Raw genomic sequence first — 26,569 nt, forward strand, 5'->3', positions numbered from 1 at the left:
CATTTATCAAACACGTAAATTACCCAATAGTGGAAGAAAAATTCTCTTCTTCTCATGGTCCTGGATCTCTGTATCTGGGTTTATTTTTTAAAGAAAAGAAATTTCACAGACCCATGTGACAGTATAATGTGTTTTCTTTCTAATAAATTTTTAAAACGTAATTCATTGAAATTGTGAGATTAATAATAATACTAATAAGGGAATTGCAAGAGAGAGCCCCATAAACAATGCTAAGACTGTGAGAAGGAAAATCCACTACCTGTTCATACCGTTTAAAAATAAATAGTGCTGAACACTGCACTCTGCTCCAGCTCAGGGTGCTTTTGCTGAGTTTTGAAAATGTTTTGTAAAACACACCGTTTTTAAGTCAAAGTTACGGTGGGCTTGGCTTAGTCCGGCAACTGATGTGGCAACATCGATATCTCCTAAATTATTCATCTTTGCAATGGAAAATTCCTCTCCTGGAAACCTCAGGATTGAATTAGAGTTGAGCTCATGCAAGCCTATGTTTATTGAAAAAGTAAACCCACACAATAAGCGTTGCCCTTTCCTGGGTGATCGGGAACCAGGAGCAGAATCTATGTGTTAAGGAAATACCTACATCTCTCTGAAAATCAAAATGTTTCCCGACCTGGTTGGAGGGTCCTTTCAATGATCTGTTTCCCAAGTCATGTGGTGCTTGCAGTTTGGCTAGACGTCGCCAGAGACCCCCGAGGGAGGCTGTTGCTCTGGTTCTGGTTGGAGGGCTGTGCTTGTGATGTGTTCGGGGAGATCCCTATGGGTGCCAGGGGTCCCCTCTGGGTGCTCTTGCAGGTGCCCCCAGGCTTCCTGGAGACCGCGCTTCCACTTGTTTCTCCTCACCTCCCTTCTTACGGCCTGTTTTGGTTTTGACGGTTTGCATGGACTTACAGGGTGTTTCTGATTCGGGGGAGGGGGCATTTTTGTATCCCTGAACTTGGCAAGCCCGTGACCCGTTCTTAAGTGCAGAGGGACTGTGCGTGCCAGGTCTGGGCGGTGGGCCGAGAACAGACTGCAGGGGGCTGGGCAGCTGCGGGAGACTGGATGGGCTCTGGACCAGCTGGCCAAGCCGCTGCTGTGGGACCTCCAAGGAATTTACTCTCCAGTCCCAGCCTTGGTGCTTTCGCGACAGACATTTGAATTGAGGGCTGCAAAGCCTCAAAATAGGAAGAAAATGAAGCTTTTCTTTCCGAGAAGGCAGCTGCCCAAGGGTGCTTTCTTTACTGTTTGTTTGTAGGGTGCAGGGGAGACCCCCATCACTTTGGTTCTCGGCTGGTGGAGCATCATGACAGCCTCAGATGAGTTTGCAGAGGAAAGAGATGAGCTTAATAATGTTCACACAGGAAGTGGGGGGGCAGTGATTAAACCAGCCCAGTTTCATCCTGGGAGAGCAGGATTTAAATCTCACGGGGGCCGCTCGAATCAGCAGGCCCAGGAAGCCCCCGGAACCCTTCCCACCAACCCCACCTGTGGCCCTCGGGTTTCTATCCATCTGGGACTAGGAGGGTGGCCAGCACCAAGGGCCCTCATGCTGTCTCTGTACTTCAAGATGACGCAGACACCAGCAAGTGAGTGTCCCAGCTTCCTCTCCTGGCTGTCTCCCTGCAGCCTCTAGAGCCTTGTGCATAATTAGGGCTTTCCTGCCTTAGGGGGCTGGAACAGCATCTGAATTGATCCTATCCCTGGTCAGTCAAGAGGAGTCTTGCCACTTCCTGGAAGCAGTGGTTCTGAAGGATTTCAGAGCAGGGAAGGGAAGCTTATGTGGTCGGATAAATTCAGGGGCTTACATGGCCACATAAACTTGGGAAAGTCTGGGCTAAGCAAAAATAAGGAAAAAAAGCTGTGACTTCTCTTCATTGACCTTTTGAGAAAAACCCCATCTGCCCAACTCCTCTCTCACAGGTTATGGAACAGGCAGGGAGGGCCAAGCCTGTGTTTGAGCCTCATGAGACTTGACAGACAGGTACCTGTAGTCTAGGCTTTTCTGCATTACAAGCAGCCCTGCCCGTGGACCCTAAGTGCTGTGGGTGACTTAGAACGGGCTGCTCCGCTCTGAATGGAGCAGAAGCCACGTGCCCAGCCCAGCCACCCTGCCCCTCCGCTGCCACCATCCCTTTCCGCCCCTCCGTGGCTGGAGGAGGCCATGAGCAGGTGCCCCCTGCCTCCCGGGGCCACCAGTCCTCTTGCACATCAGCCTTTGGATACTGGGAAGCAAACCATGAGGCCAGGACGGGGGCGCCCATGCAGCAGAAGGGGGCAGGAGAGAAATGGAAAAAGGGTCAAGGTAGAGAGCCGTGGGGGGTGACATGTATTTTTATAGAGAGACACTTGCTGATGCTCACATGTCCAGGTCCCTTGTTCCAGCACCCCCAGGACAAAGGGAATTTTCTATCCAGGAAGTTGAAAATAATCAGAGACACCAAAGTTCTCCAACTTATGTAACCCCATATATGCTATTCGGGGGGCCCCATGGGACATGGAGTGGCAGGGCCTTCCTTAGAGGCCTGAGTAGCTCGGATGTGCCTCAGGCCAAGGGGAGCTCAGGGTTCCTGCTGGCAGACCTGTGGTGCGGTGGGGGTGGGGTGCAGGACAGATGGACTGGGCCCACTTGGAAGTTTCCAGACTGTTGTGCCTTCATGTCTCCGCTTTTCCAGGCTGTATCCACGCCACGCCAGCGCCCTGAACAACCTGGGGACGCTGACGAGGGACACGGCGGAGGCCCAGAGCTACTACCGGCGGGCACTGCAGCTCAACCCCCAGCACCACCGGGCCCTTTTCAACCTCGGGAACCTGCTCAAGTGAGTGGGTGGCCTCAGGCCCCCGAAGCCTTCCCTTCCCCTGCTCCCCTGTTTGTGCTCCTCCACTGGGAGCAAACAATTGGGGTTTTCACACTTGGGTGCATGTGACTTGCCTCTGAACTCATTCTACCCTTTATCTGTTCAGAGAGTTTTCCGGAGTGTGTCTGGGACATTTCACGGGTTGTCTGGCGAGGCCGGGACCAGGAAGGGGACACGTTCCTTTATTGCCAAATCATGTTCCTTTATTGCCAGAACCTGTGATACATGAATGCCGTGAGGCCTCAGGAGGAAAAGCAGGCAGCAGCGTGGGCCTGGCCTGGCCTGGCTGGTCACCTCTAGGGCAGCAAAAGTGAATTATGGGGGGTGCTGGCCCAGGAGGAGCATGGTCCTCTGAGGACAACAGATGGGGGCCCACCTGGAGCCCAGGGTGGAGCCTCCCATCCGGGAGGCTTGGGCGTGCTAGTGCTGGTGTCACTCTACCTTGCAGGCCCCTTGCGGGGCTGAGGGCTGAACAGGGCTGCTTTGGCCTCTCCAGCTTTTGTTAGTAAAAAGTCCTACAGATTTCACTTCGCTGAGAAAAACAGGCGCTGATCAATGCTGGTCTCAGAAACCACATAGAAGAGTACTGTTCCCAGAGAAGCTTTAATGGCCTGGACACCAAATGATGGTCTCACCAGGAGTGCCAACCTGCAGTGGTGACTTCTGTGCTGTGTGGGTGTGGTGGACAACGAGGCCAGAGGGCCCTATAAATGCATCTCATGCCACGCGGACCTGAGGAGATGGGCACCCTCCACCTTCCTGTTTCGGTCACACGAGATGCCATGTATGTTCTCTCAGCACCGTGAGTTCAGAGTCGCAGGAAGTTCCTAGGAGCTTGGCGCTGCTCACAGCCAGTTATGGTTCATATGTCCAGAGCCCCCTGGGGTTAAGGATGGCTCCGTGGGAATAGCACGACCTTTGTGAACAACTTTGACCTTGACAGAGAGGTCTTTGTCCAGGCTGGAGCCCTCATGAGAAGCAGTTCTGCCAGAGGACCCCAGCCCCAGGGATCGACTTCACTCGCACCCTCATGTCTGTGACTAACAGTTCAGACCCTCCAGCTGCAGTGGGCGCCGCAGAGTGTTAGCCAGTGTACTTGGTGGCCTCCCTGGCCTTTCTCGGGACCCTGAAGCTGACCTGTTAACAATGCTGTGCGTACTTTTGCAGGGTGAGAGATGGAGAAGGACCACCTTCCACGCCAGTGTCCTTAATTTACATTCATTATGGTTGGCTGGGCCTGAAGTTTGAGACATAATATAGGCAAGACTGGCATAAATTTTTTATTGATGGACAGAGCAGAGTCTCTGTTGGCTCAAGAGAATATGGTAGAACTTTTAAATAAAGGGTTTAGGAAAATAAATCTGTGCCTGCTTGGGTAAAATCATCACTGGTGTTTTTTACTGAAATAGAATCAGAAGCACCTCTTCTGGGGTCACGTCACACCTATCCTGTTGCCAGAAGACAGGACAGGGTGCTAGAAACCTCGGACCAGAGCTGGAGAAACTGAAATAGAATGTCCAGTAATCGAGTGACATTGAAAAGATTTTGCTAACAGCACAGATTTGGTCTTCTCTGGCCTGATCCCTTATACAGTTGAATTTCTAAAGAATGAAAGAAGGGTTACCCAGCTCAGGGAACCCCCCCCCATGGCCTGCATTTGGCTTTTCCAAATGCTGTATTTCTCATGCACCTTGTTAGAGAGTAAGTGTTATCTCTGACATGAATTTAAGTCTTGGGGATATATTACCCCAGGGCCGGACCAGCCTTGTGAAAAAGAAGTTGATGCACTCGAGAGAGAAGATCTCCACTTGTTTCTGTTTTCTGCAGCCCTGGAGAAGCCAGAATGGCTGGAAAAAGAAAACCTTTTTGACTTCCTTCCTTCCCACATTAGGCTGCCAGCATCAGAGAGCAAGTTCTGGAACCTCCTCTTGGTGTGAGACCCCACCCCACCCTGGTGACCCATTGGTGACCCTGTGCCTCCAGCTGGCTCACCTGCATCTCAGTTTCCCCCTCACCTTTATCCAACTCAGGCCTGTGTGTCTCTCAGGTCTCCTTCCTCCCAGCATCTCCGTCACCCCTTCCCCTTCCTCTCCGCTGCCTCCCAGTCTGCATGTTCTCACTCAAGGTAATCCTCCGGAATTGCCTTCCTGCTCTGCAAGCTTGGTGCCGTCTTCACCGAGGTCAGCAGCTGCTCTGTCACCCAGGTTCTCCCAGCCATGCCCATGGCTTCTGCTCCCCCGGGAGTTCTCCCTGCTGCTAGGCTGCGGCGCAGTTCTGCTGGCCTTTCCTTCTGGGGTACTTAACTCTGACCTTAGCCTCTTACCTCTGCCCACCCTCCCCTGCCCAACCCTCTGGAGGGGTCACGAGGGCGACCTGCCACTTCTGGCTCCTCTCTGGGCTCAGGTGTCTTCTCTTCAACCAAGACCTTGACAGTCATCTCCCGACTCCCTCATCCCCTGTTAAATCTCCACTCCAATGTCTATGTTCATCACTTACAATCCCGGCCTGAATTTCTCTGACCTGTTTCAGTTCTGCACGTGAGGTTACTCCCACCTGACTGTCACTGACTTGTCCCACTAGGCCCCCAGCCCAGGGAACCCTCAACCCAGGGAAACCCCAGCACAGGGTACCCCCATCACCTGCATTTGGCTTTTCCAAATGCAGTATTTCTCATAAGTTCTGTCAGATGGGCTTGCATTTGGGGATACCACAAGCCTCTGCCATCTCACTCCGCCACCCCCTCCCAGAGCCGTGCTCATCTATCAGAACGCGTGCCTGGCCCCTCTTGCAATCTCTTAGGTGTCAGAGGAGAAAAGTCTGAGATGAACTGAGAGCCCTGAGGAGGGCATTGTGAAAAGAACAGGGTGGGGGCAGTCGCCCCAAGGTTTCCTGCCTTCCTGTCAGGGGCCTTCGTTTCCACACCCAGGTGAGGTCCCAGGTGAGGTTGCTGTGAATGGTGACTCACCAAGGTGAATCTGCGAGTCTCCTTTTTCTGCTTCACAATGTCGAACCTGTTCTCAAGCTCCCTCTTTGCGCTTTTGTCTTGCTCCCTTAATGAGGCACCTCATAAATCACCTGTGCTTATGTGGCTTTTTTAAAATGCTGAGCATAATTAACATGCAAAATAAATGCACAAATGTCAAGTGTTCAGTGCAATATATTTTGATGATTTTATATATTCTTGTAATAACAAAACACAAAACAACACACAGAACATCCCAGCATCCCCAAAGACCTCTCATGTCTCTTTTCAGTTAAAGTCTCCCCTTCCCCCCAGGTCCTCAATGCTATGGTATTTTCAATGCTGAGAATTTCGCCTGTTGTCAAGCTTCAATAAATACATTCGCAATGTATTTTTTGATGGCTGAATGTTTTTGCCTAGCGTGACTTTTTGGGTCTCATCCATGTTCTTACATGCTGCTTTTTTATTGCTGAGTGGTATTCCATTGGGTAAATATGATGCAGTTGGTTTATCCGTTTTCCTGTGGATGCTTACTGAACTTGACTGTAGATTTGAATTATTGTCCTTTTTCTTGATCAGTATCTAGGAGAGGAAGTATGGGTGGCTATATCTTTAATATTTTAAGAAACTGACAGGCAACAGGAGTCCTGTGACGCTGCCCTACCGGGGGTGCCACAGTGCCAGCCCTGACTTATGGCCGCTCTCTTAACTGAGGTGGAATTGGAGACTGGGAGGGATTTGAAGTCTTATGTATCTTCCAAAGCCAGACTGCTGTGCTGAGAACCAGCTGGTAGAAGTGGGCAGGAACTGCATGGGGGGTGAAAGGAGCGAGAGCTGACTCCCTGCCAGGCCCAGGAACAGGGACCTGCCCAGCACACCCATGGGTGCTTCTTGGGCCTCGCAGGCCTAGGGGAGGGGAAGGGCAGGTCTCAGCCCGGGCCCCATGACCCAGAGCTGGCGCACGGGGTGCAGATGGCAGCATCTAAACCAAGGTGGTTCCGCTGCAGCCACAAAGCCCTTCCCTGGGCTTGAGTGAGTCCTAGAGACACACAGGGCTCCTCGCCACCTCCTGCCCCAGTTGCAGCCGGGAGCACAGCTTCCAGGCTTCCTCCCAGTCCCGGAAGGCTCAGCCTAAACTCCTTGTGAGAGGCATCATTTTTTGGATCCAACAACAGCAGAACACCCCAACAAAGAACAGCTGTGAGGACTGGGCCCAGCCCCCCCAAGTTCACACTGTGGCTAATGGGCAAATTCACCCCTGCCAAGTGGATCGTCAAAAGCCATTTATTTCTGTGAACTGGCATTTCCTACCTTCTCCTGAAATGCCAGTGCTTTTTCAAAGCGAGCATCTGCTTTCAGTTTAAACACATGTGTCATGAAATTTTAGACAGGAATCCAGCAAGTTTTCTAAATTGACAAACTTAGCAGGTCCTTAATTACTGAAAGAAAATGTGGTGAAGTCTTATTTGCTTTTGCTAAGTATCTGTCACTGAGATTGGGCCAGGGAAGTGAGGTGATGCAAATGTTTTTACTTAGCACACAAGAAAACCAGGCCCCTCTGTGGGACCAGAGGAAGACGCTGGAAACCACTAGCCCAGCGTTTCATGGCAGAATTCGTGCAAGGCAGGCAACATCTAGTTTCTACTCAATGTTTCTCTTCTGACACCCGCGCCGGAGGCATCACTGACCCCAGGGACCCTGCCCAGGAATTTCACCCTTCTGCAAGGTCCCGGGGGAGTGGAGTCTTGCTGGCGGAGTGTTGGGTTTTTTTTATCAGTCAGGAGATTTTATTAGCAAGCAGTACAGCCTGGGCTTCTCAGAAAGAGACAGCAGCCTCTTGCCATGATGATGTCCTTGGCACCCCTGTCCCTCGTCACCCCACGGGAAGATGGACCAGTCCTGCAGGCAAAGCAGACAGCCCCACCACCTCCCCCTCTGTCTCCATTTGCCCCAGGAGGCCATCCTGCTCCTTTCTGCTGCTGTCTCTGGGCTGTCCCAGATACCCACATGCCAGGGACGTAATAACCAGGCTGAGTCCTTTCGCAGAGGCCTGAGACCACCCAGCTCAGAGAGGCCTGAGGGCCTGTTGAGAAGGATGCTCCCAGGCCTTTTCCCAGACCTGCCCGTAGCTCCCAAGGCCTAGTAGCCCACCTTTTCCCGAACCCCCAGTGTGAGCCCTGCAAGACTCAGTTGAAGAAAACAGACCAGACCGTGTTAGTGGGACAGCTGGTTCTTGGCCAGCCCTTACTCATGGGATTTCCTGTCTCACAGATGATGTAGGAAATAGATGACTCTAGATAGAAAGGCAAGGGCTGACCCAGGCAGTCTGGTAGCATCTCCTGGAGGCGGAAGGTGACTCAGGCTTCGGGTCCTCTCCCAGCTACTTGTATATGGGCTCCCGTGCTGCCCAGCTGACACCCCAGAACTGCTCCTCTGGGGTTCACAGATCCCGGTTAACAAACTTATAAGATACTAAATAAAACTCAAGAAGGTGCAGAGCTAGACACAGGAGGTGGAAAAATGTGTGAATTGCCCAAAGTGTCGTCCACCTTTAAGAGAACTCAAGGGGCCCTGAGCACCTGCAGCCAGTCTGGCTCTAGTCAGTAAAATCCAGAGCAAATCGGTCTATTTTTGCTAAGAGAAATGAGACTTTGAAGCCCGATCAGAGGATTTAAACAAAGTGTCACTAAAAGTTATTCTTTCTTCCCCCACATTTCTCCCCAGGTCCCAGGAGAAGAAAGAGGAGGCTGTGGCCTTGCTGAGGGACGCCATCAAGTACGGCCCAGAATTTGCAGATGCCTATTCCAGCTTGGCCTCCTTACTGGCCGAGCAGGTAATTGTTCCCATTTAATTTCACATAATAGTTTTTTCTCCTTTTCCTGTTGAATAGCACAGTAAGTTAACCTTACCCTGATTCTACACTGCTTTGATGTGTGAGTTGCTCTTGGGCAACTCTGCATTGCTTTTCTTCCAGACTCCAGCATCAGGCCCAGGCCCAGGCCAGGGCTGGGGGTATGGGGGGTGGGGATGGCATCGGTGGCCTTTCCACAGAGATGGACTGTAGCAGTAATTCGTACTTTGTCAGTTGGAGGCAAAATCTGTCAAGAACAGGGGACAGTATTGGCTGACTTTCTGGCTACTTCTTGTATTTTTTCTGGGGGTACGCTAATGCCCTCAGACCCCTGAGCTCAGTAAGGATAGTGGCTGAGTGGGGATACCCATGAGAAGATGGCAGTCTACACTGTGGAAGGCATTTCTATTCCTGCCCCCGCTTCCCTGTGTCTAAATGATTTGACCTCCTTTTCAGTGTCTCTTCTCCTGGCAGTTGTCACCCCTGGGGAATGCCGTGGCCCGGCTGGGCCATGTCAGTGCCCACACTAGGCTGTAGACTCTGTCATCACACATGGTTGTCGTCAGCCTCAAGTTCAACACTTGAAAGGTGTGGCGTTCAGGTGCCTGAACTGTGATGAGGGATTGGATGTCACTTGTAAGTTACAGGGGGTGCGGTTTTTGTCCAGAATACTCTGGGGAGCTCACCAGGAAGCAGAATTAGGTCTTGCTATGAAAACATAAGTGTCAGAAATGATCAGCCTCATTTTCTTGTTCTGCTGTCCTCTGCGTGGTGTAGGCTGGCTGGCTGATTTTAACGCGTGGCCATGCACAGCTTGCAAGCAGAATGATGCTGGTCGTGTTTTGTGGTCCACTCCGGCTTGGGTCACAGTAGACACTGCAGTGTTTCTGACTTAAAAATGGGCTCTGTCACTAATACCCTTCCTCACCCTCATCCTGGCTTCTTCATTTTCATAGGAAGACCCTGCCTCTGCCTGGCTGGTGGTCTTGCAGCTACTCAGACACACCAAGCCTGCCTCTCTGCCTCAGGGCCCTTGTGCTGTTTCCTGTTCCCGAGCACATTCCCTCCACATACCCTGTTGGTGTATTCCCAGATATCACCATCTGGGCAGATCTGTAACTTGCTCTACTCGATGGAACTTACCCTTCAGATGACAGTAGCACACCCTAACACCACAATGCTGGTGTGTCTTGGGGCGCTTTAGACAGATCCCAGCAGAATGCCCACTCACCCGGCTCTGCGGAGCCAACTTCTCTCTCTGTAAATCCTCCTGATTTTTCAAGACCCAGTTCACCTTCCCCTGACTCCCCAATATTCTCTCCCTCCTTCCCTTATGGTGAGCGGATTCCCCGAGCTTCTGTAATAGCCGTGGAACACACGACAACATGCAAACTCATCACGAGTATCCTTGAATCGACATCTAAACTAGAAACAGCTTTACAGGGTTATTTCCCTCGTAAGGCCGCAGACTTGGAGGCAGCCTGGCCTCTGCACGCCCCTGCTTCTGCAGGACCAACTGAGTTCCCTGCCCAAAGACACACAGGCAGCGTCCAGCCTCAGCCCTCAGAGGCAGGCCTGAGCCGACACTGCCAGTGCTTGACCAGGCCTTATAAGGTGTGGCGGTGCCAGAACAGCTCAAGTGAGGAGTGCTATGCCACACTCTTGCCTCAGTTTCCAAATCTGGAAGTTGATAGTCTAAATGCACCTTATCTTAGGGCCTTATGTTTTAAGAGTCTATACTTGTCTCTTTGAACCTCACATAGGTGCTAATGAACATTTTAATGCCTACCTTAAGGCCCCGCTGTAATGAGTGCTATTGATTCTATACAAATTAAGTGGTAATAGAGTGGAAAGTAATTTGCCTTAATTAATATCTGAAAGTCTTCTGTTGTATTCCTTTTCTAAACTGACAGACTCTAAGTCCATGAAAAAAGGGTTTTTCAAATGATCCAGATTCATAGTGACCTTGAAATTCATTTTGGTCCGTTCTGCAACATTTTACTACTAACAATTTTTATAGAACAGGGAGTTTTAAAAAGAGCTACATGTATACCTCTCCCTCAGATATGTTTAAGAGGTGTTTGATGCCTTATTTAAAGTCAGTAACATGATGAATTTAATTTTTGTGACCCACAGTGGCTAATTGATGTAAAGTTACAACATGCCGCGTAGTTGAAGTTACCGTTTTTAGGACAGACAAACCAGGATGTGACCGTAATCCTCCCTTACCTACAAAGGTAAAAAGGGTTTATCTGTCTCTGTACGTTACCTCAGCTCCTTTATATCAGCCTGAAATTGCAGGTGCTCGAGGCATTTTTAGTCATTTTTTTCCCTGCTATTCATGGTATGAACTGCTCTTTCTAGATATTTTACTTGGCAGACTAGTGAGACTAATTATTAAGTTCTTGTTTACATTTTTGATAGGACATGCAGTGGTCAGCCGCGGGAGAACGCCCTGCAAGGTCTGCGGAATCTTCTCTGCAGACTGACCTTAACTGGACCCCAGTTTAGTGGGGCGCAGTTTTCAGCTGCTTAATTTGATGAATAATAGTGTCATTTGGCTGGCCCGTGTGTCTTGTCTGCAGGTGTTCTGAGCCACTTGGTCACACTTGCAGGACACTAGGGGGTCCCGCCCCAGACCAAGGTGGCAACTCTGTTCAGGAGATGGTCTGAGCCCCTGGTGGACCTGGCACCCCTGCTTGATGACCCTGCCTGATGACCCTGCCTGGTCTTTGCTGATGAGACCACAGGGGCCCCCTCCCTCCCTGTCAGAACTCAGGCCACATTCCTTACTCTGGTGGAGCCTGACAGTATGTGAATCTGTTTGGGGGTGGATTTGAGAAAGGGAAATGTGAAAATGTTGTCAGTAAAGCTGAAAAGACACCCCATGGCAGAACATCTTGAGTCCCCTGGTAGAACTTCAAATTTGAGATCCACAGAGGATAGGAAGCAAAGGGAAGGGGGTAAGAACAGGGTCTTAAAGAAAAGCCTGTGGAAATGGGCGAGGTTTGCAGCAGAAGCTTTAAGAGGCGGCCTGCACGGTGGGGAAGAGCCTTGTTTTAGGAAGCCAGCATGAGCTCCAATAGATGACTTTGGAAGGAGATTCCCTTTGCATGCAGGGACTGTTCGCACGTGAGGCTGACAGGAAAAGAAAACAGGATGCTAGGAGCTGCGGCACACAGCACCCAAAGGGCCAAGGAGCCCCGAAGGCCTGGAGAGTGTTGAGGGGAAGCCAGTGGCATCCATGAGGGAGGAGCACCTGAGATCTGCCCAATGTCTCTTTCATTATACAAGTCGTAGAAAGTATGGTGGAAAGTGTGGAAACATCTGAAAAAATAGAGACATCTTTCCCCCATGGTGCACAATCCAGAAACAGCAAAGACTACCATTTCATATATCCCACAGGCCTCTCATCTATGCGCCTGTCTTTCACACTCACCTTCATACTTGCCCTGAAATTATTCATAATATTGCACATATTTTCTTGGTGCTGAAGGGCCCACATTGATACCATTTTAATGGCCATGTCCAGTTACCAGAACGATGCATCATAATCTTCAGCCACAGCCCAACTTTTGTCATTTGCCTGGTGATTCTTGTAGCCATGAACTTTGACTTTCTCGTGGCTTTTAAAAATAATAGTTTTGAAACAGGACTAGAGGGGCGCCACGGCCATCCAAGGCTAGTACCCGACAGAGGATGGGTCACTGTGGGTTCTTCAGCCCCGTGCACACTTGCAAGACCATTCAGGCTCAGGGAATAACAGTTCTGGGGTTTATTTACCAAACCAGGAAACAAAAAGAGTTTCCATGGCCAGCTGTCTCACCCTAGAGTCCCCAGTGGGTAGAAGCCACCCAACTTGATACCTCCTGATTGGACCAAAAAAAAGTCATCCAAGATGGCGCTGTCTTGCCAATGATGGCCTGGAGCGCCTGGCAGCCCAAGGTGCTCACAGGAGGGGCTGCTGAGTTGACGCAGCAGCCCCAGCCCCAGTCTGAAGGTCGGGATGGACAACCATGGATACTGGACCAGATGACAGCAAAGGCGGCAGCAACAGAAGCCGGAAGCCTCTGTTTTTTCAAAGCAGGTTCAGAGTATAAGTCTGGGCTGGTCCTCAGATGGCTCCTACTCTGCCTTATCTCCCCTTAGCTTTGGCATATTTCACGGCTCTCAAGCTAAATCCCGCAGTTGCTTCCCAGAAGAGTGATAATGTGGTCATCTGCCACCCTCAGCCCCATGTGTTAGCACAAGATGTGCAGGAAATGGCATGTGGACACTCGGCCGTGATGGTGATGAGGGCTGCAAAGAGTCATTTGTGCCGCCAACAAGGAATTCAAATAACAACGAGGTAATTTCACTGAGAAGAAAATGATGAATCTTGCAAGGGAGTGGGAGAAGAGGAGGAATTGTTTGACCCTCTCATTTTATCGTTGAAAGTGTGAGGTGCAGAGAATGCAGGGCTCAGTGACCCACCAATTACAAGAGCAGGGCCAGAAGCTGGTTCCTCTGCTCTTTCCCTGGTGTTGTGGGTCCCAGGCCCAGCCTATGGTGATGGACCATCCTGAGGGGGCCCAGGTATGGAAGGAGAAGAGAAAGATAGAGACAGCCCAGGGCGGGAGGTGTCATCAAAGTTAGATACATAGAAGGCTCCAGAAGAAAGCTCTCGGGGCCTTCCTGGTGGCTTAGGGGTTAAGTCTCAGCCTTATTACCACCACGGCCTGAGTTTGTTCCCCGGCCAGGGAACTGACCCACATGGCTCAGCAGACCTCTCCTGTCTCGCCCTCTGCTCCCCTCAGTCAATCCACCTGTTCTGCACCCTGCTTTGTCTCTGGTGACTCCTCTCACCCCATACCTCTAGCCTACACCCCAGTTCTATGCAGAAGTTCAAAAACAAAACAAAACAATGGGAGTTAGTGTCTATTAATGTTCTTCCCAGCTCACATATTCTTATTTCCTGTGCTACAAATCTCATCGATCGTGTCTTTAATCAGTGTTTAATTTTTATTTTTCCTCAACTATGTTGGTGTGCTTTAAAAGTATACCAAAGTACACCAAAGTTTGGATCCTTTAAAACAAAGATGGCTGTTGGCGTCAAATGCTAGCACCGGCCAGAGGGTAACATCAGGAGCTCAGGATTTCCAGGGTCTGATTACCCAACTTGGGGTTAACCAGGTTATTCTTTCTTTCATGGCCTCTAAGGCACTAAGTCTTTATTGACCTGTCAGAAGATGACACATATAAAGGGACGAACCCCAGAGGGAGGTGGTGCTCTCACACTCAGGGCCACCTGCACGGCTTCATGGAGAGGAGCTAGAAGCTTGGTGCTGTGCCACGTGGACAGGCGGGCAGCAGCCTCTGTCCTCACCTGTGGGACCACTCTCTCCCAGCAGGTTGTATTGTTAAGTTATGCATCTTGGAGCTCCTTATCCACAGGTGCTTAGCTGTGTCACCTCCACGCCTTTGCCATCTCTCTCATGCGGCCTGGGTAGTGATACTTGCTATTCCTTGTTATCAGCAGGGTAATAAGGATAATGGCTGACGTGATAAAGTGCTGAGTGCTGAGCACTGTAAGCACTTCATGTATTTTAACCCGTTTACTCTCATGCACCCTGTGAGGTAGCCCCACCAGCCATAAATGGAGGTATCTCTACCTCCATGATTCTATGGGTGCGACTGGGCACAGAGCGCAAGTGGTGGGTCTGGGGCCCCAACCTGTGTGCTCAGGCATTTCCATCACAGCGCACACCTCCACCTGGCACTGTGGGGAGAGGTGAGTCAGCAGCCCAAGGGCCACTGTGATCCTTGGGTGAGTCTTACCTGATTTGTGTTCTGCCTGTCACAACACACACACACACGCACAGAGTCAGTCAGTCCTCCCGGGGGTGATAGCTTCATACGCTGCTCTTCTCTTCCATAGAACGAAAGAAGATATTTGGAGGTTTTATTTCATTGCATCCTCTACTTTCTTGAGGTTATGATTTTCTCTCTGGTTCTTCATTTCTGCTGAACTTACTCAAATATGTGGAATTTGCCAGACTCAGACCGTATTTTGTTCCATAAATGGTACTTAAATGTGTGGATTCGAAGAGGTGCCCCTGGTCCTTCTTTGGAGGGTTGTGTCTTCACCTTCTGGGTTTAATCCCTGTGGGCCCGGGGCTCATTGCTCAGCAGTCATTGTGTCTCTATCCAGGAGCCGACGGTGTCATGTCTGAGAAAACCGATGCCACGCAGTCTTGTGTCATGTGTGTGGAGAATGCTTAGTAGTGGTGACTTGCGAGCAAGTTGTGATCTGAGTCCAGGCTCGGCTTATATAAAGGACAGTTGCCCAGTACTGTGGCCCCGTCGTTTCCTTTCACCAGCCCTTCCCTGCAGCACCGGCACAGTGACTGGCAGGTCACTGTTAGGACCTGGGTCACCTCGATTCATTCATTTAGGTTTTACCCTCCGTGGTATAAGGGAAAGTGCAATGTTAACAGCCAGCTCAGGATTGTCCCGTGTGTAGCAGTGAACTGTTAGGAGCAGGTAGCAGGGCAATTAGAAACTGAACCACAAAGGTGCACAGCTGACCCGGGCCTTGCCACCAAGGTAGGAGTTGCAGATGTGCCTTTGAGGGAACATACGTTCCTGTTGGAGAGAACAGCTCAGAAATGGAAAGCGCAGGTTGGACAAGGGAAGGAGCACTTGGTGGACCACAGAGATGCTTTACCGCAGTGTGATTTAGAGTATCATATTCTGGAAGCCACCGAAGTGCCCACTGGCGGATGTGATATGAGTATATGATGAAATACTATTCAGCCCTTCGACAACAGGGACAGACCTAGAAGGCTTTGTGCTAGTGAAGAAAGTCAGGGAAAGATGACTATGATCTGTGATCTCATTTATATGAGGACTGTTCAAAAAAAGAAAGCTTAAGGCAAAGCTGTCCCTTAATTTCCCTCTCCCCTGCCACCTCCCTGAAAAACCTCCAAATAAAGCACATGTGTAGGTAAAAAGAGCACTGACTGCAAATGCACCTGAAGACAGATACTCCAAGCCTCCCTGTCTCCAGTGAGACTCATCGCCTTCCAGAGAGTCGCTGTGGGGAGGGCGTCCCAATCAGACTTTTCCTACTGTAAGGTCAGTCCTTCCTGATGTCCTTTAGCAGACATCAGCTGAAGGAACTAAACACGAATGTGGCTCTTAGGTACACATGCATAGTGCTGACTTGAATTCAGACCAAGCACAGCACGTCTGATCTCCTTGCTTGCTCCTGGGAAATACTGGGTAAATCCTGCTTCTTGTACTTCCTTTATGCATTGTTTGTTGGGGTGTTTGACTTTCTCATTTATTTTCTTTGTTCTCTTTTAAAGGAGAGATTTCAGGAAGCTGAGGAAATCTACCTGGCTGGAATAAAGAACTGTCCAGAGAGCTCAGACTTACACAACAACTACGGGGTCTTCTTGGTGGACACTGGTAAGCGGGGTGTGTGGGGACTGCCCTCTGAGAGAGTGCGGGCTTTCAGGCAAAGCAACAACACCCCAGAGAAGCCTCCAAAGCAAAATGTACTCGAGGGACAGGCAATGCTGCTGACAGCCAGGTTGCCCCTTAGGACCCCTGTTTCTCCAGCACCCCAAGTGCAGTCCAGTGAAATGTGTTGTCACCCCACCTCTGGACATCCCCAGATCTCCCTGCAGGGCAGGAAGAAGCCTCCAGGGTTTAGTGAGGGGCAGTCTTCCTGCAGCACCATCTATATGGCTGTGTAAATCACTGTGGCCAAGTGTTTCCCAGCCACGAAGCTGGAGCTGCTGGCATGGGGTACATACTTTTCTACGACTGATAAAAACGAGAAATTTCTAGCTCCATCCACGTTGCTGTGAATGGCATGAGTTTATATTTTTTGATTGCTGAATAGTATTCCATTGTGTATATATACCTCATCTTGATCCAGTCATCTTTTTTTTTTTTTAAAGATTTATTCATTTATTTATACAAGCACCGGTACAGTCAGAAGCGCGGGAGGGCGAGAGAATTCACCAGAGCCAGAGCAGGGAGCAGAGCAGGCAGAAGGACTGAAGTACACTGCTGAGGGGATCAGCGGGTGCCAGGAGAGGTCTGCACGCCATGTGGGACCCTCCTCTGGTGGCCGGGGAGCAGCCAGGGATCGAACCAGTGCTGCAGAGGCTGCGGGCAGCTTCGCAACCCAGCGCACAAACGCTGTGCCACCGGGGAGGCCCCAGTCATCTATTTTTTGGGCATTTGGATTGTTTCCAGGTTTTCCCTATTGTAAATATGCTGCAATAAACATAGGGGTACAGGTGTTCTTTTGAATCACTGTTTTTGTGTCCTTTGGGTAGATCCCTAGTAGTGGAATTGCCGGATCATATGGCAGCTCCATTTTTAGTAGACCGAGGAACCTCCAGACAGCTTGCCACAGTGGTTGGACCAGTTTGCACTCCCACCAGCAATGCAGGAGAGTTCCTTTTTCACCTCATCCTCGCCAACATTTGTTGTTGCTTGTTTTTTTGATATGTGCCATTCTTACTGGTGTAAGGTGGTATCTCAGTGTGGTTTTGATTTGCATTTCCCTGATTACAAGTGATGTTGAACATTTTTTCATATGATTGGATTGTTTACTTTGTTTTTGTTGAGTCGTGTGAGTTCTTTATAAATCTTTGTATCAGTCCCTTATCAGTTGTATGGAGTGCAAAGATTTTTTCCCAATCAGTGGGGTATCTCTTTGCTGGAGCTAGAAGGAATTATGCTCAGAGAAATAAGCCAGAAGGAAAAAGAAAAATATCGGATGGTTTCACTTACAGCAGGAATATAGGGGAACCAAATAAGACATCACTGTAAAAAAAAACAATAACAGTACAAAACACGACAAAGCAAAAACAGACAATTATAAATCGGAGACATCCTGCAGGGGAGGAGGAGGGAGAGGGATGAGAGGGAGGGAGGGAGGAGCACAGGGGACTGAGGTGATGGTGCACGGGTGCATTGGTGAAGGAAACTTTATGGGGACTACACCTGAGGGGGTGGGGGGAAGCAAATATTGTTTAAAAATGAACAATGATGTGACAAAATAAAAAAAAAACATTGCTATGGAAGCTGTGTGGTCACACCCCACGGCTCTTCCTGATGCGTGCTGCCTGGTCACCCCCCTCCCACCCCGTTTAATGTCAGACTTCCTGGGCAGAGAGCCTTTCCCCAGTGACCTGTACCCCTCGCTGTGGGCATGCTGTGAACACTTACAAAGACTGCAGAGTTGTTGGAATTTAATGCAAAAGCATCCTTTGCTGTGGCTGACTGTTAGACCACCCGCCCTGCAGTGACCCTCCTTTTAATTACTTTGTCAGTACGAAATACTCGAGAGGGTGGCTATTTCCTAGGACACTTGCAGCTCTTCTGTCTCAGAATGGGCCTCTGCGCCCTGGTGCACGGACTCGCCCGGGGCTTCTGCGCGGAAGCTTGTTCTGTAGCGCCACCTGCTGGTTCCGCAGCAGCATCGCGATAAGTTAGGGCTCAATGCTGTAAGAATGGGGGAGCTTGGGTGTAGCCTCTCCCCGCTGCTTCAACAACAGTCCCCCACGCACCCCAGCTCTTGCCATCTCACCCGCCACACTGGAGAGCTTCTTTCACTCTCTCTGGGTCTGTGTTTTCCCTTTTGTGAAATTCTCCATCACCAGGGCCTAACCTGAGGTCTACACATATATAGTGTCTGCTTAGGCAACTCCTATTCCAATCTGCATTCAAAGGTAGTGCATTTTATTTATTTTTTTAAAGATTTCTTTTTATACAAGAATTGGAGTACAGGCCAGAGATGCAGGGGGTGAGAGGATTCACAGGAGACAGAGTGGGGAACAGAACAGGCAGATCTACTGAAATACACTGCAGAGGGGAGCAGCGAGCAAGTCAGGAGAGGTCTGCTGTGCCATGTGGGTTTCTCCCTGGCGGGCCAGGGATCAAACTTGTGATGCAGAGGCTGCGGATTGCTTCATAGGTTGCGTCTTAACCCCTGCACCACCAGGGAGGCCCCAAAGGTAGAGGCCCATCACTTTTTAGTCTCTTTCTGTATAAATTTTATCTCCAGATATAGTGATACTACTCTAGAACTGCAATGATATAGCCTCCAGCCACATGTTGCTATTAAACACTTTAAATGGACTTAGTTCAAATTGAGATATGAAGGTAATGTAAATATACATTTGATTTTTTACAGCTTGTACAACAAAATGAAATATCCTGTCATTAACGCTTTGTATTGATTGCATGTTGAAATGATACTCTTGAATATATTGAAAGTTTAATATGAAAGTTTTACTTGTTTATTTTTGTTCATATAACAATTATAATTTTTTAATTACAAAGAAAAAAATTCACGAGGAAGCTACTTGGGGAGATCTCATCAGACTAGAGAGACTTTTTTCCTAGTCCCGTTTCTGTGGGCCTTTGCCATCTTTGTTCCGTCTCTAACTTCTTTGTATTTTAGGATCTGCAACAACAAGGTGGTGATCCTGTTCATTTTTAATATTTTTTTTCTTACATCATTTCATTTTTGTACAGCATTTCATTTCTCCCTTCAGGTTGAACTTGTTTGCATATAAACGTTCATAGTAATCTTTGGTTATCTCTGGATTTCTGCTGAGTCTATTGTAATTTCTTCTTGTTCATTTTTGATGCTATTTATTTGAGTTTCCCCCCTTATTTGTGAGCCTAGCTAGAGGTTTGTCTATTTTGTTTATTTTTTCAAAGAACCAGCTTTGGGTTTCATTGATCTTCTGGATTGTCTTTTTTATTTCTATTTCATTTATTTCTGCTTGAATTTTTATTATTTTCTTCTATTGGCTTTTGGGTGTTTTATTCTTTTTCTGGTTTTTGAGATGGGATATTAGTTATTTTTGTTTGTTTTATTTTTCTTTTTAATGTGGGCCTGTATTGCTAAATACTTTCCTCTTAATACTGCTTTTCCTGTGTCCTATACATTCTGGAAAGTTGTGTCCTCATTGTCATTTGTCTCAATGTATTTCTTAATTTCTTCTTTGACTTCCTCATTGATCCAGTGGTCTTTCTGGAGCATATTCTTCAGTCTCCATGTAATAGGGGAGTGCCTTGCTTTCTTTCCATAGTTGATTTCTAGATTGATGGCTTTATGGTCACAGTAGATAGTTGGAATGATTTTCATCTTCATGTACTTGTTTGTCTGTGTCCCAGTATGTGGTTGATCCTGGAGAATGATCCATGTGCATTTGAGAAAAATATGTATTGAGTTTTTTTGTGGTTCAGTGTCCTATAGCTATCTGTTAGGCCCATGTGTTCTAGGTCTTTGTTTAGGGCTATTGTGTCCTTGTTTATTTTTTGTCTCATTGATCTATCCATTGGTGAGAGTGGAGTGTTGAAGTCTCCTACCACATGTCTGTTTTCAGATTGGTAAGTAATTGTGTAATGTGTTTTGGAGCTCCTTCATTTGGTGCTTATATACTGATGAATGTTGTAACTTCCTGGTGTACTGTTCTCTTAATCATTCTATAGTGTCCTTCAGTGTCTCTTGTCACTTTTTTAGTTTGAAGTCTACTTTATCTGACATAAGTATGGCTGCCTCTGCCTTCTTTTGGGGGCCATTTTCTTATGAAATTGTTTTCCATTCCTTCACTTTTTTTTTTTTTTTTTTTTTTTTTTTTTTGGTTTACAAGAAGGCAATTTATTTTAACAGAAAATAATTTGACGAGTCCTGTTCACAGACGGCGACCACGGCGACCCCCCTTCCTGCGGGTGCTGTCAGAAGGGATGGGGGTGACATCCTCAATCCGCCCAATTTTCATTCCTGAGCGGGCAAGGGCTCTGAGGGCTGACTGTGCCCCAGGTCCAGGAGTCTTGGTCCGATTTCCTCCTGTAGCCCGGAGTTTGATGTGGAGGGCAGTGATACCCAGTCCCTTGCACCTCTGTGCCACATCCTGGGCTGCCAACATAGCAGCATATGGCGAGGATTCATCTCGGTCAGCCTTCACCTTCATCCCACCGGTTACACGGCAGATGGTTTCCTTGCCAGAGAGATCAGTGACGTGGACGAAAGTGTCATTGAAGGATGCAAAGATGTGGCAGACACCAAATACGTTTTCTCCTTCAGCCACCTGAGGTCCTAGGCTGATGACCTGTTCTTCCTTCTTTTCCTTCCCCTTGCGAGGTGCCATTTCTGCGCGTCTTCTCCAGACTCCGCCACCGGAAAGAAAAAGCTCCATTCCTTCACTTTTAATCTATATTTTTCTTTGGCACTTAGGTGTGTTTCCAGGAGACAGCAGATGGTTGGACTCTGTTTTTGTTTTCTTTTCTTTTTTTTAAGATTTATTTATTTATGCCTACCAAGAACTAGGATACAGGCCAGAGGTGTGTGTGTGGGGGGAGGGGGTGAGTGGATTCACCAGGGACAGAGTGGGGAACAGAACAGGTGGATTGACTGCAATACACTGCTGAGGGGAGCAGTGGTGAGACAGGAGAGGTCTGCTGTGCCATGTGGGTCACCTTCCTGGCCGGGGATCGAACTCGTGCTGCAGTAGCTGTGGATAGCTTCATAGTGCTGTGTCTTAACCCCGTGCACCACCAGGGAGGCTCCTATTTTTTAATCCAGCCTGCTATTCTGTGTCTTTTCATTGGTGAATCTAGTCTATTTACTTTTAGGATAATTATTGATACATGGAAGTCTGTTATTGCCAATTTGTTCATTTTTTTTTGTGTGGTTCTATTCATTTCCTTGTTTAGTTCTTCCAGTTCATTCCTCTGTTGGTTTAGATTTTAAGAGTTCTTGTAATATTTATTGGAGTGGGGGGTTAGCAGTAGCAAATTTCTAAAGATTTTGTTTGTCTGAGAAGTTCTTATTTTTCTCTCATAGATGAAGGAAGGAGAGCTTTGCAGGATAAAGTATTCTTGGCTGGCGTTTTTTTTGTTTTTTTTTTTTTTTTTTGTCTTGGAGTTTCTGAGTATGTTGCTCCATTTTCTTCTTGCCTGTAGTGTTTCTTCAGAGAAGTCTGATGTCAGCCTGATTGTTTTTCCTTTATGTGTTATCTGTTTCTTTATCCTCGTCAGCTTCATTTTTTTTCTTTGTCTTGGACTCTTAGAAACTTTGCTATTATGTGCTGTGCTGTAGTTCTCTTTTTATTATGGCAGCTTGGTGTTCTTTTAGCTTCCTGTATGTCTGTTGTCATTTCCTTCTTTATGTTTGGGAAATTCTCTTCAATTATTTCCTTGAGTAGTTTCTCAGTTCCCTTGTCTCTTCTCCTTCTAGTACTCCTATGACTTGTACATTTCCTTTCCTCATAATGTCAGATAATTCTCAGTGTTTCTTCATTTTTTCCCATGCTCCTCTTTTCTTTTCTCTTTTCTTACTGTTTATATCTGTATCTTTGGGAGTACTGATCCATTCTTCCCTTTCATCTATTCTATTTCCATGACTTCCCCCAGAATTCTCCTCCATTGATCTTTTAATATCCCGCAGTTCCTTTATTTTCTTATTTAAAGATTCATTCTCCTTCTTCAGTTTGTTGGCTTTAGTTCTCATATCATTCTTTTCCTTTTCTTCTTTAAGTTTTTTAATTATGGTGATTCTGAATTCTTTATCTGTCAGGCGGAGAAATTCTTCCACATCAGTTTTGTTGGGTTCCGGGGACTGAGGCTGATTTCCTGTGTGTGTGTGTTGTTTCCTGGAGGACTTGCTTGGCCATTTGTATTTTTTTTCTCCCTGTTGTTTGTTCTTGGGATTGTTCTACACCTCAGGGCCACTGTGCCACTGGTGCCTGCAGGCATGGCTTGAGGGTGACCATATGCTTCCATAGAACTGTTTCTGTGGGCAAGCCCCAAAAGTCACGGGGGATCTGTGCTACTCATCCCACCCCTGTGTGAGCCCCTTCCCTCACGGGGCCTGGCTGAGTCCCAATTTTTAATGTTTTAAATCCCAAGAGACAGTTTAGTCGCATCAAAAGTGACACCAGCGCCTTGCTGGTGGCGCAAAGGGTTAAGATGAAACCTATGGAGGTGTCCACAGCCACTGCAGCAGAAGTTCAATCCCCGGCCAGTCAGGGAGCTACCCACATGGCAAGCAGACCTCTCCTGTCTCTCCCACTGCTCCCCTCAGCAGTGTATTTCAGTCAGTCTGCCTGTTCTGTTCCCCACTCTGTCTCTGGTGAGTCCTCTCACCCCCCACACCTCTGGCTGTATCCCAGCTTTTGTATGCATAAACACATAAATCTTTAAAAAAAAAACTGACACCAAAAGTACCTGCACAGATTAAGAGATCTTTTAATAAAAGTGTTTTTAGTATTTATTCCCTTTCACAGATACACGGTGGCATTATGAATTTTTAAAGGCAACTAAACAAATCTGCTTTCAGTAAAAATGTCTGATTCAAATGCAGCTGACAGGTAACTCTTTAAAGCAGAACCTCAGGGCTGTGCAGCAGTAGATAATGAGACAGACCCTTATAAATCTCCCTGGAGTAGCCTCTTCTTTTTTGTGGAATGAGAAGCAAGATTATCTTGTATAAATAACCATCACTAATATTCTCAAAACATCACGTTCGCTCGGGCAATCGCCAGAAAACACTACAACTGAAAAAAAATAACTACACTTAAAGAAATGGGCTTTGGTTCTTCTTTCTTTTTCTTGTTTACTTGGAAGTGGGAGTGAATAGTGAAAGGGGCAGTGGGAGGCAGTGGTGAGGAGAAGCACACACCAGGTGGTTTTGAACTGGCTCCTCAGGGCTAGGCCTCGACAACACTGAAGAGAAGTGAGAGAGGTGTGGTTTGTGGTTGAGGTGTGCTCTGCTCTCACCTGCTGCCCCTGCTCACAGGCTCTCCAGAGAAGGCTGTGGCCCACTACCAACAGGCCATCCAGCACAGCCCGAGCCACCACGTGGCCATGGCCAACTTGGGCCGACTCTACCGGTCACTGGGGGACAACAGTGCGGCTGAAGAATGGCACAAACGGTAATGCCCCTTTCCTGTGCTCTGTACGTTACCCGAGGCCCCGGTCAATGCCCGCCCAGTTTTGGTTAATTGACACAGACATGCCCTCAGATTTACCATCGAAGTTTGCCAATTTGCATTACAGGCGCCCACCTCCAAAGACAGCAAGATTGCTCGCCAAATGGTGTCCCAGATAGGGCTCTGCCTGCTGTCAGCTCCTGGGCCGGGCAGGGCTGGAGTTTGGTTCTACTTCAGCTAGCCCATTGTCTTAGGAGACTTTGGACCACGACCCCCAAACCACAAAGGGCACTTGCAAAAAGGGACATCCACGAAAGATGGTGCAGGCATCAGGACATGGTCTCTGTTCCTTGGGACCCAGTTTCAAGGGTGGAAGGCCAGTGGGGCCCTGCTGACATCAGCGCAGCTTCATGACCTTTGTGAAACATCGCTCTTGGTGCAGACACAAAGATCTTGCTGGAGCAAAGTCTCCAACCAAAGCTGCCCACGAAAGTCCAGTGTCACCCTTGGCAAATGAGCCTGCTAGAGCAAAGCGTCCACTGTCCTTTCTTAAAACAGCGCCCTGCAGGTGGCCCGCCGAGCTGAGATCTTGTCACCGTTGGGAGCTCTGTATTACAACACGGGCCGCTACGAGGAGGCCTTGCAGATATACCGCGAAGCCGTGGCGCTTCAGCCTTCTCAGCGGGAGCTCCGCCTGGCACTGGTGAGCAGGGATTCCCAGAACTGGGGAGACATGGGCCACAGATAACAGAGGGTGCTGCTGCCTGGGAGACGATGGGGAGTTGGGTGGCTGGACTGGATCCACCCCGGGAACAGCCCCACCACTGCCCCCAGATGGGGGCGCTATAGCACTTTGACCAACTGTTTGGACATCAGTCAGAACTTAAAAGAATTTGCGGGCCTCCCCGGTGGCGCAGCGGTTGAGCACTGGGTTGCGAAGCTGCCCGCAGCCTCTGCAGCGCTGGTGTGATCCCCGGCTGCTCCCCGGCCACTGGAGGAGGGTCCCACATGGCGCACAGACCTCTCCTGCCGCCCGTTGCTCCCCTCAGCAGTGTACTTTGGTCCTTCTGCCTGCTCTGCTCCCCGCTCTGGCTCTGGTGAATTCTCTCACCCTCCTACACTTCTGACTGTACCCAGTGCTTGTATAATAAATAAATAAAATAAATCTTTAAAAAAAAAAAAAGAATTTGCTAGAACAGTAAATGATGCCCCCAGTTCCATAAGTGATCATGCTTGTTGGTGCATTTGTCTCTCCCTCAGGGGTGCGTGTTTGTGTGTGTGTGTGTGTGTGTGTGTGTGTGTGTGTGTGCTGGGGCATATATGGACATGTGCATATTTCTGTGTGTAAGTGAGTATGTGTCTGGGTACAGTTCCTAACAACAAAGGCATTTGATCACCACGGTATGGTCATTGAATTTAGGAAAATTAATCTCAGTTTCAATATCCATATCAAACTGAAATTAAGGAATTTGGTGAATCATTATTCTTCCTTCGATTTAGTCCAAGAACCAAATTTGTCATTGTGCTATAAACACTGTTCTGTTGGCACCAGAGGCAGTAAGTAGTTCCTCTTTTGACATATTTTGTCAGTGCTTTTTAAAAACCACAAGTCACTTCGAGAGCTACCTTCAGCATTCCCACGCTCACACCCAGACGCTGGGCAACCCTAAATCAATAAACAAAGAAGCAAACAGCAGAAACGTAAAGCCTATAAAGTGTGGTCCTCCCGCCCATCCTGGCGCTTTGTCAGGAGTGTCTCCTGGGCCCTCTCTATGGGGACCTGGATTTTCTAGGGCACTAATGAGGTTGGTATGGTTTCAGGCCCAGGTTCTCACTGTGATGGGTCAGACACAGGAAGCCGAGAAGATGACCCAGCAGATGGTGTCCGAGGACAGCGAGTGCCTTGAGTGCTACCGCCTGCTGTCCGCCGTCCACAGCCAGCGCGAGCAGCACAGCCAGGTGAGGGGTCTCAGCTCGGCTTGTCCCTGTAAGAAATGTGGTGCCTGGGCCTCTCCCATCTGCCCATTTCCAGGTTGAGCATTCTCAAATGTCCCTGGTGGGGGAATGGCCCATTTCATGATGCTTTTCACAGATATCCCTCAACTCCTAAGATATCCCCTTAAAATAATATTTTCTTGGCTCATCCTTGGTATGCAGATCTCAGGTGATAATATCTCAACTGTTTTCAGCTAACTCTGTGAGGACACAGACAAACCCTGAAGTGTATTTCTCATGGAATCCCTGTAACAGCCCCATCAGGCAGGTCAGCAACCTTGTATTGCAACTGTGAGAGTCTGTCTCCATTTAAAAGTTACATACCACATCAACACAATATTTACTGAATGCCTAGCATGTGCCACGCACTGGTGTAGGCCCCCACAGAGGAATGGTTTGGAAAGAAACAGATGCCCTGGCCTTCGTGGGGTTTCCAGTAAAGAAGAAGAGAAAATTAAACAGGTGACCACAAAGCCAGCAGAGGCTAGAGTGACATGGTCCCCAAAGAGCAAAAGAGCACAGAATTAGAGGACCCGAGTGGTGTGGGCAGTCATATTCCCTGCAGTGATGTGAAGGCGAAGGTTGAGTCATGAGTAGGAGTTTTTGGTTAACAGCAGGTGCAAAGGCCCTGTGGCCAGAGCTGGCAGCCATGAGGGGGGCAGGGCACAGAGTTAGATGTGGCTGCAGAGGCTGCTGGAAAGTAGACCAACAGGACTCTGGACCAGCACAAGGGCTCTGCTCCTTATCCAGGAGAGGCTGCGGGGTTTTAAGAAGAAGAGGAATGTGATGAGATCTGTGCCTGAAAAGGTGGGCAGCAGGTGTGGGGGCCAGAGAGGAGGCTGCTGGAGTGGCCAGAGGACCCGTGGTGGTGTCCACCCAGGTCTGCTTCCTTTCAGTGGGTCTCGCAACCTCCTTGTCAAGCAACTTGGGCATTTTTCTCTCACTAATGTGATTGGGT

General features: G+C 48.6%; 2 protein-coding genes across 2 annotated transcripts in view; one reads left to right on the forward strand and one right to left on the reverse strand.

The window, feature by feature from the left end:
• TMTC1 (transmembrane O-mannosyltransferase targeting cadherins 1) overlaps positions 1 to 26,569 on the forward strand; it is a 177,420-nt gene that overhangs the window by 143,618 nt on the left and 7,233 nt on the right. Inside the window, exons 12-17 of the mRNA XM_037514093.2 lie at positions 2,673 to 2,816; positions 8,542 to 8,650; positions 16,018 to 16,120; positions 23,484 to 23,619; positions 24,175 to 24,319; positions 25,438 to 25,575. Coding sequence (XP_037369990.1) covers positions 2,673 to 2,816; positions 8,542 to 8,650; positions 16,018 to 16,120; positions 23,484 to 23,619; positions 24,175 to 24,319; positions 25,438 to 25,575 — 775 coding nt within the window. The remainder of the gene's footprint in view (positions 1 to 2,672; positions 2,817 to 8,541; positions 8,651 to 16,017; positions 16,121 to 23,483; positions 23,620 to 24,174; positions 24,320 to 25,437; positions 25,576 to 26,569) is intronic.
• On the reverse strand, positions 20,326 to 20,883 carry LOC119247563 (40S ribosomal protein S14-like). The gene has a single exon (XM_037514094.2). It carries the CDS (start codon positions 20,881 to 20,883, stop codon positions 20,380 to 20,382), a length of 504 nt encoding a protein of 167 aa, XP_037369991.2. The 3' UTR covers positions 20,326 to 20,379.

Source organism: Talpa occidentalis, unplaced genomic scaffold, assembly GCF_014898055.3.
Source record: "Talpa occidentalis isolate TD23 unplaced genomic scaffold, MPIMG_talOcc4v2.1 talOcc4.16, whole genome shotgun sequence".
NCBI classification, from domain to species: domain Eukaryota; kingdom Metazoa; phylum Chordata; class Mammalia; order Eulipotyphla; family Talpidae; genus Talpa; species Talpa occidentalis.

What these genes read in the sequence shown, in the direction of transcription:
- LOC119247563 (XM_037514094.2), bottom strand. Translation starts at nt 20,883, where the DNA reads ATGGAGCTTTTTCTTTCCGGTGGCGGAGTCTGGAGAAGACGCGCAGAA.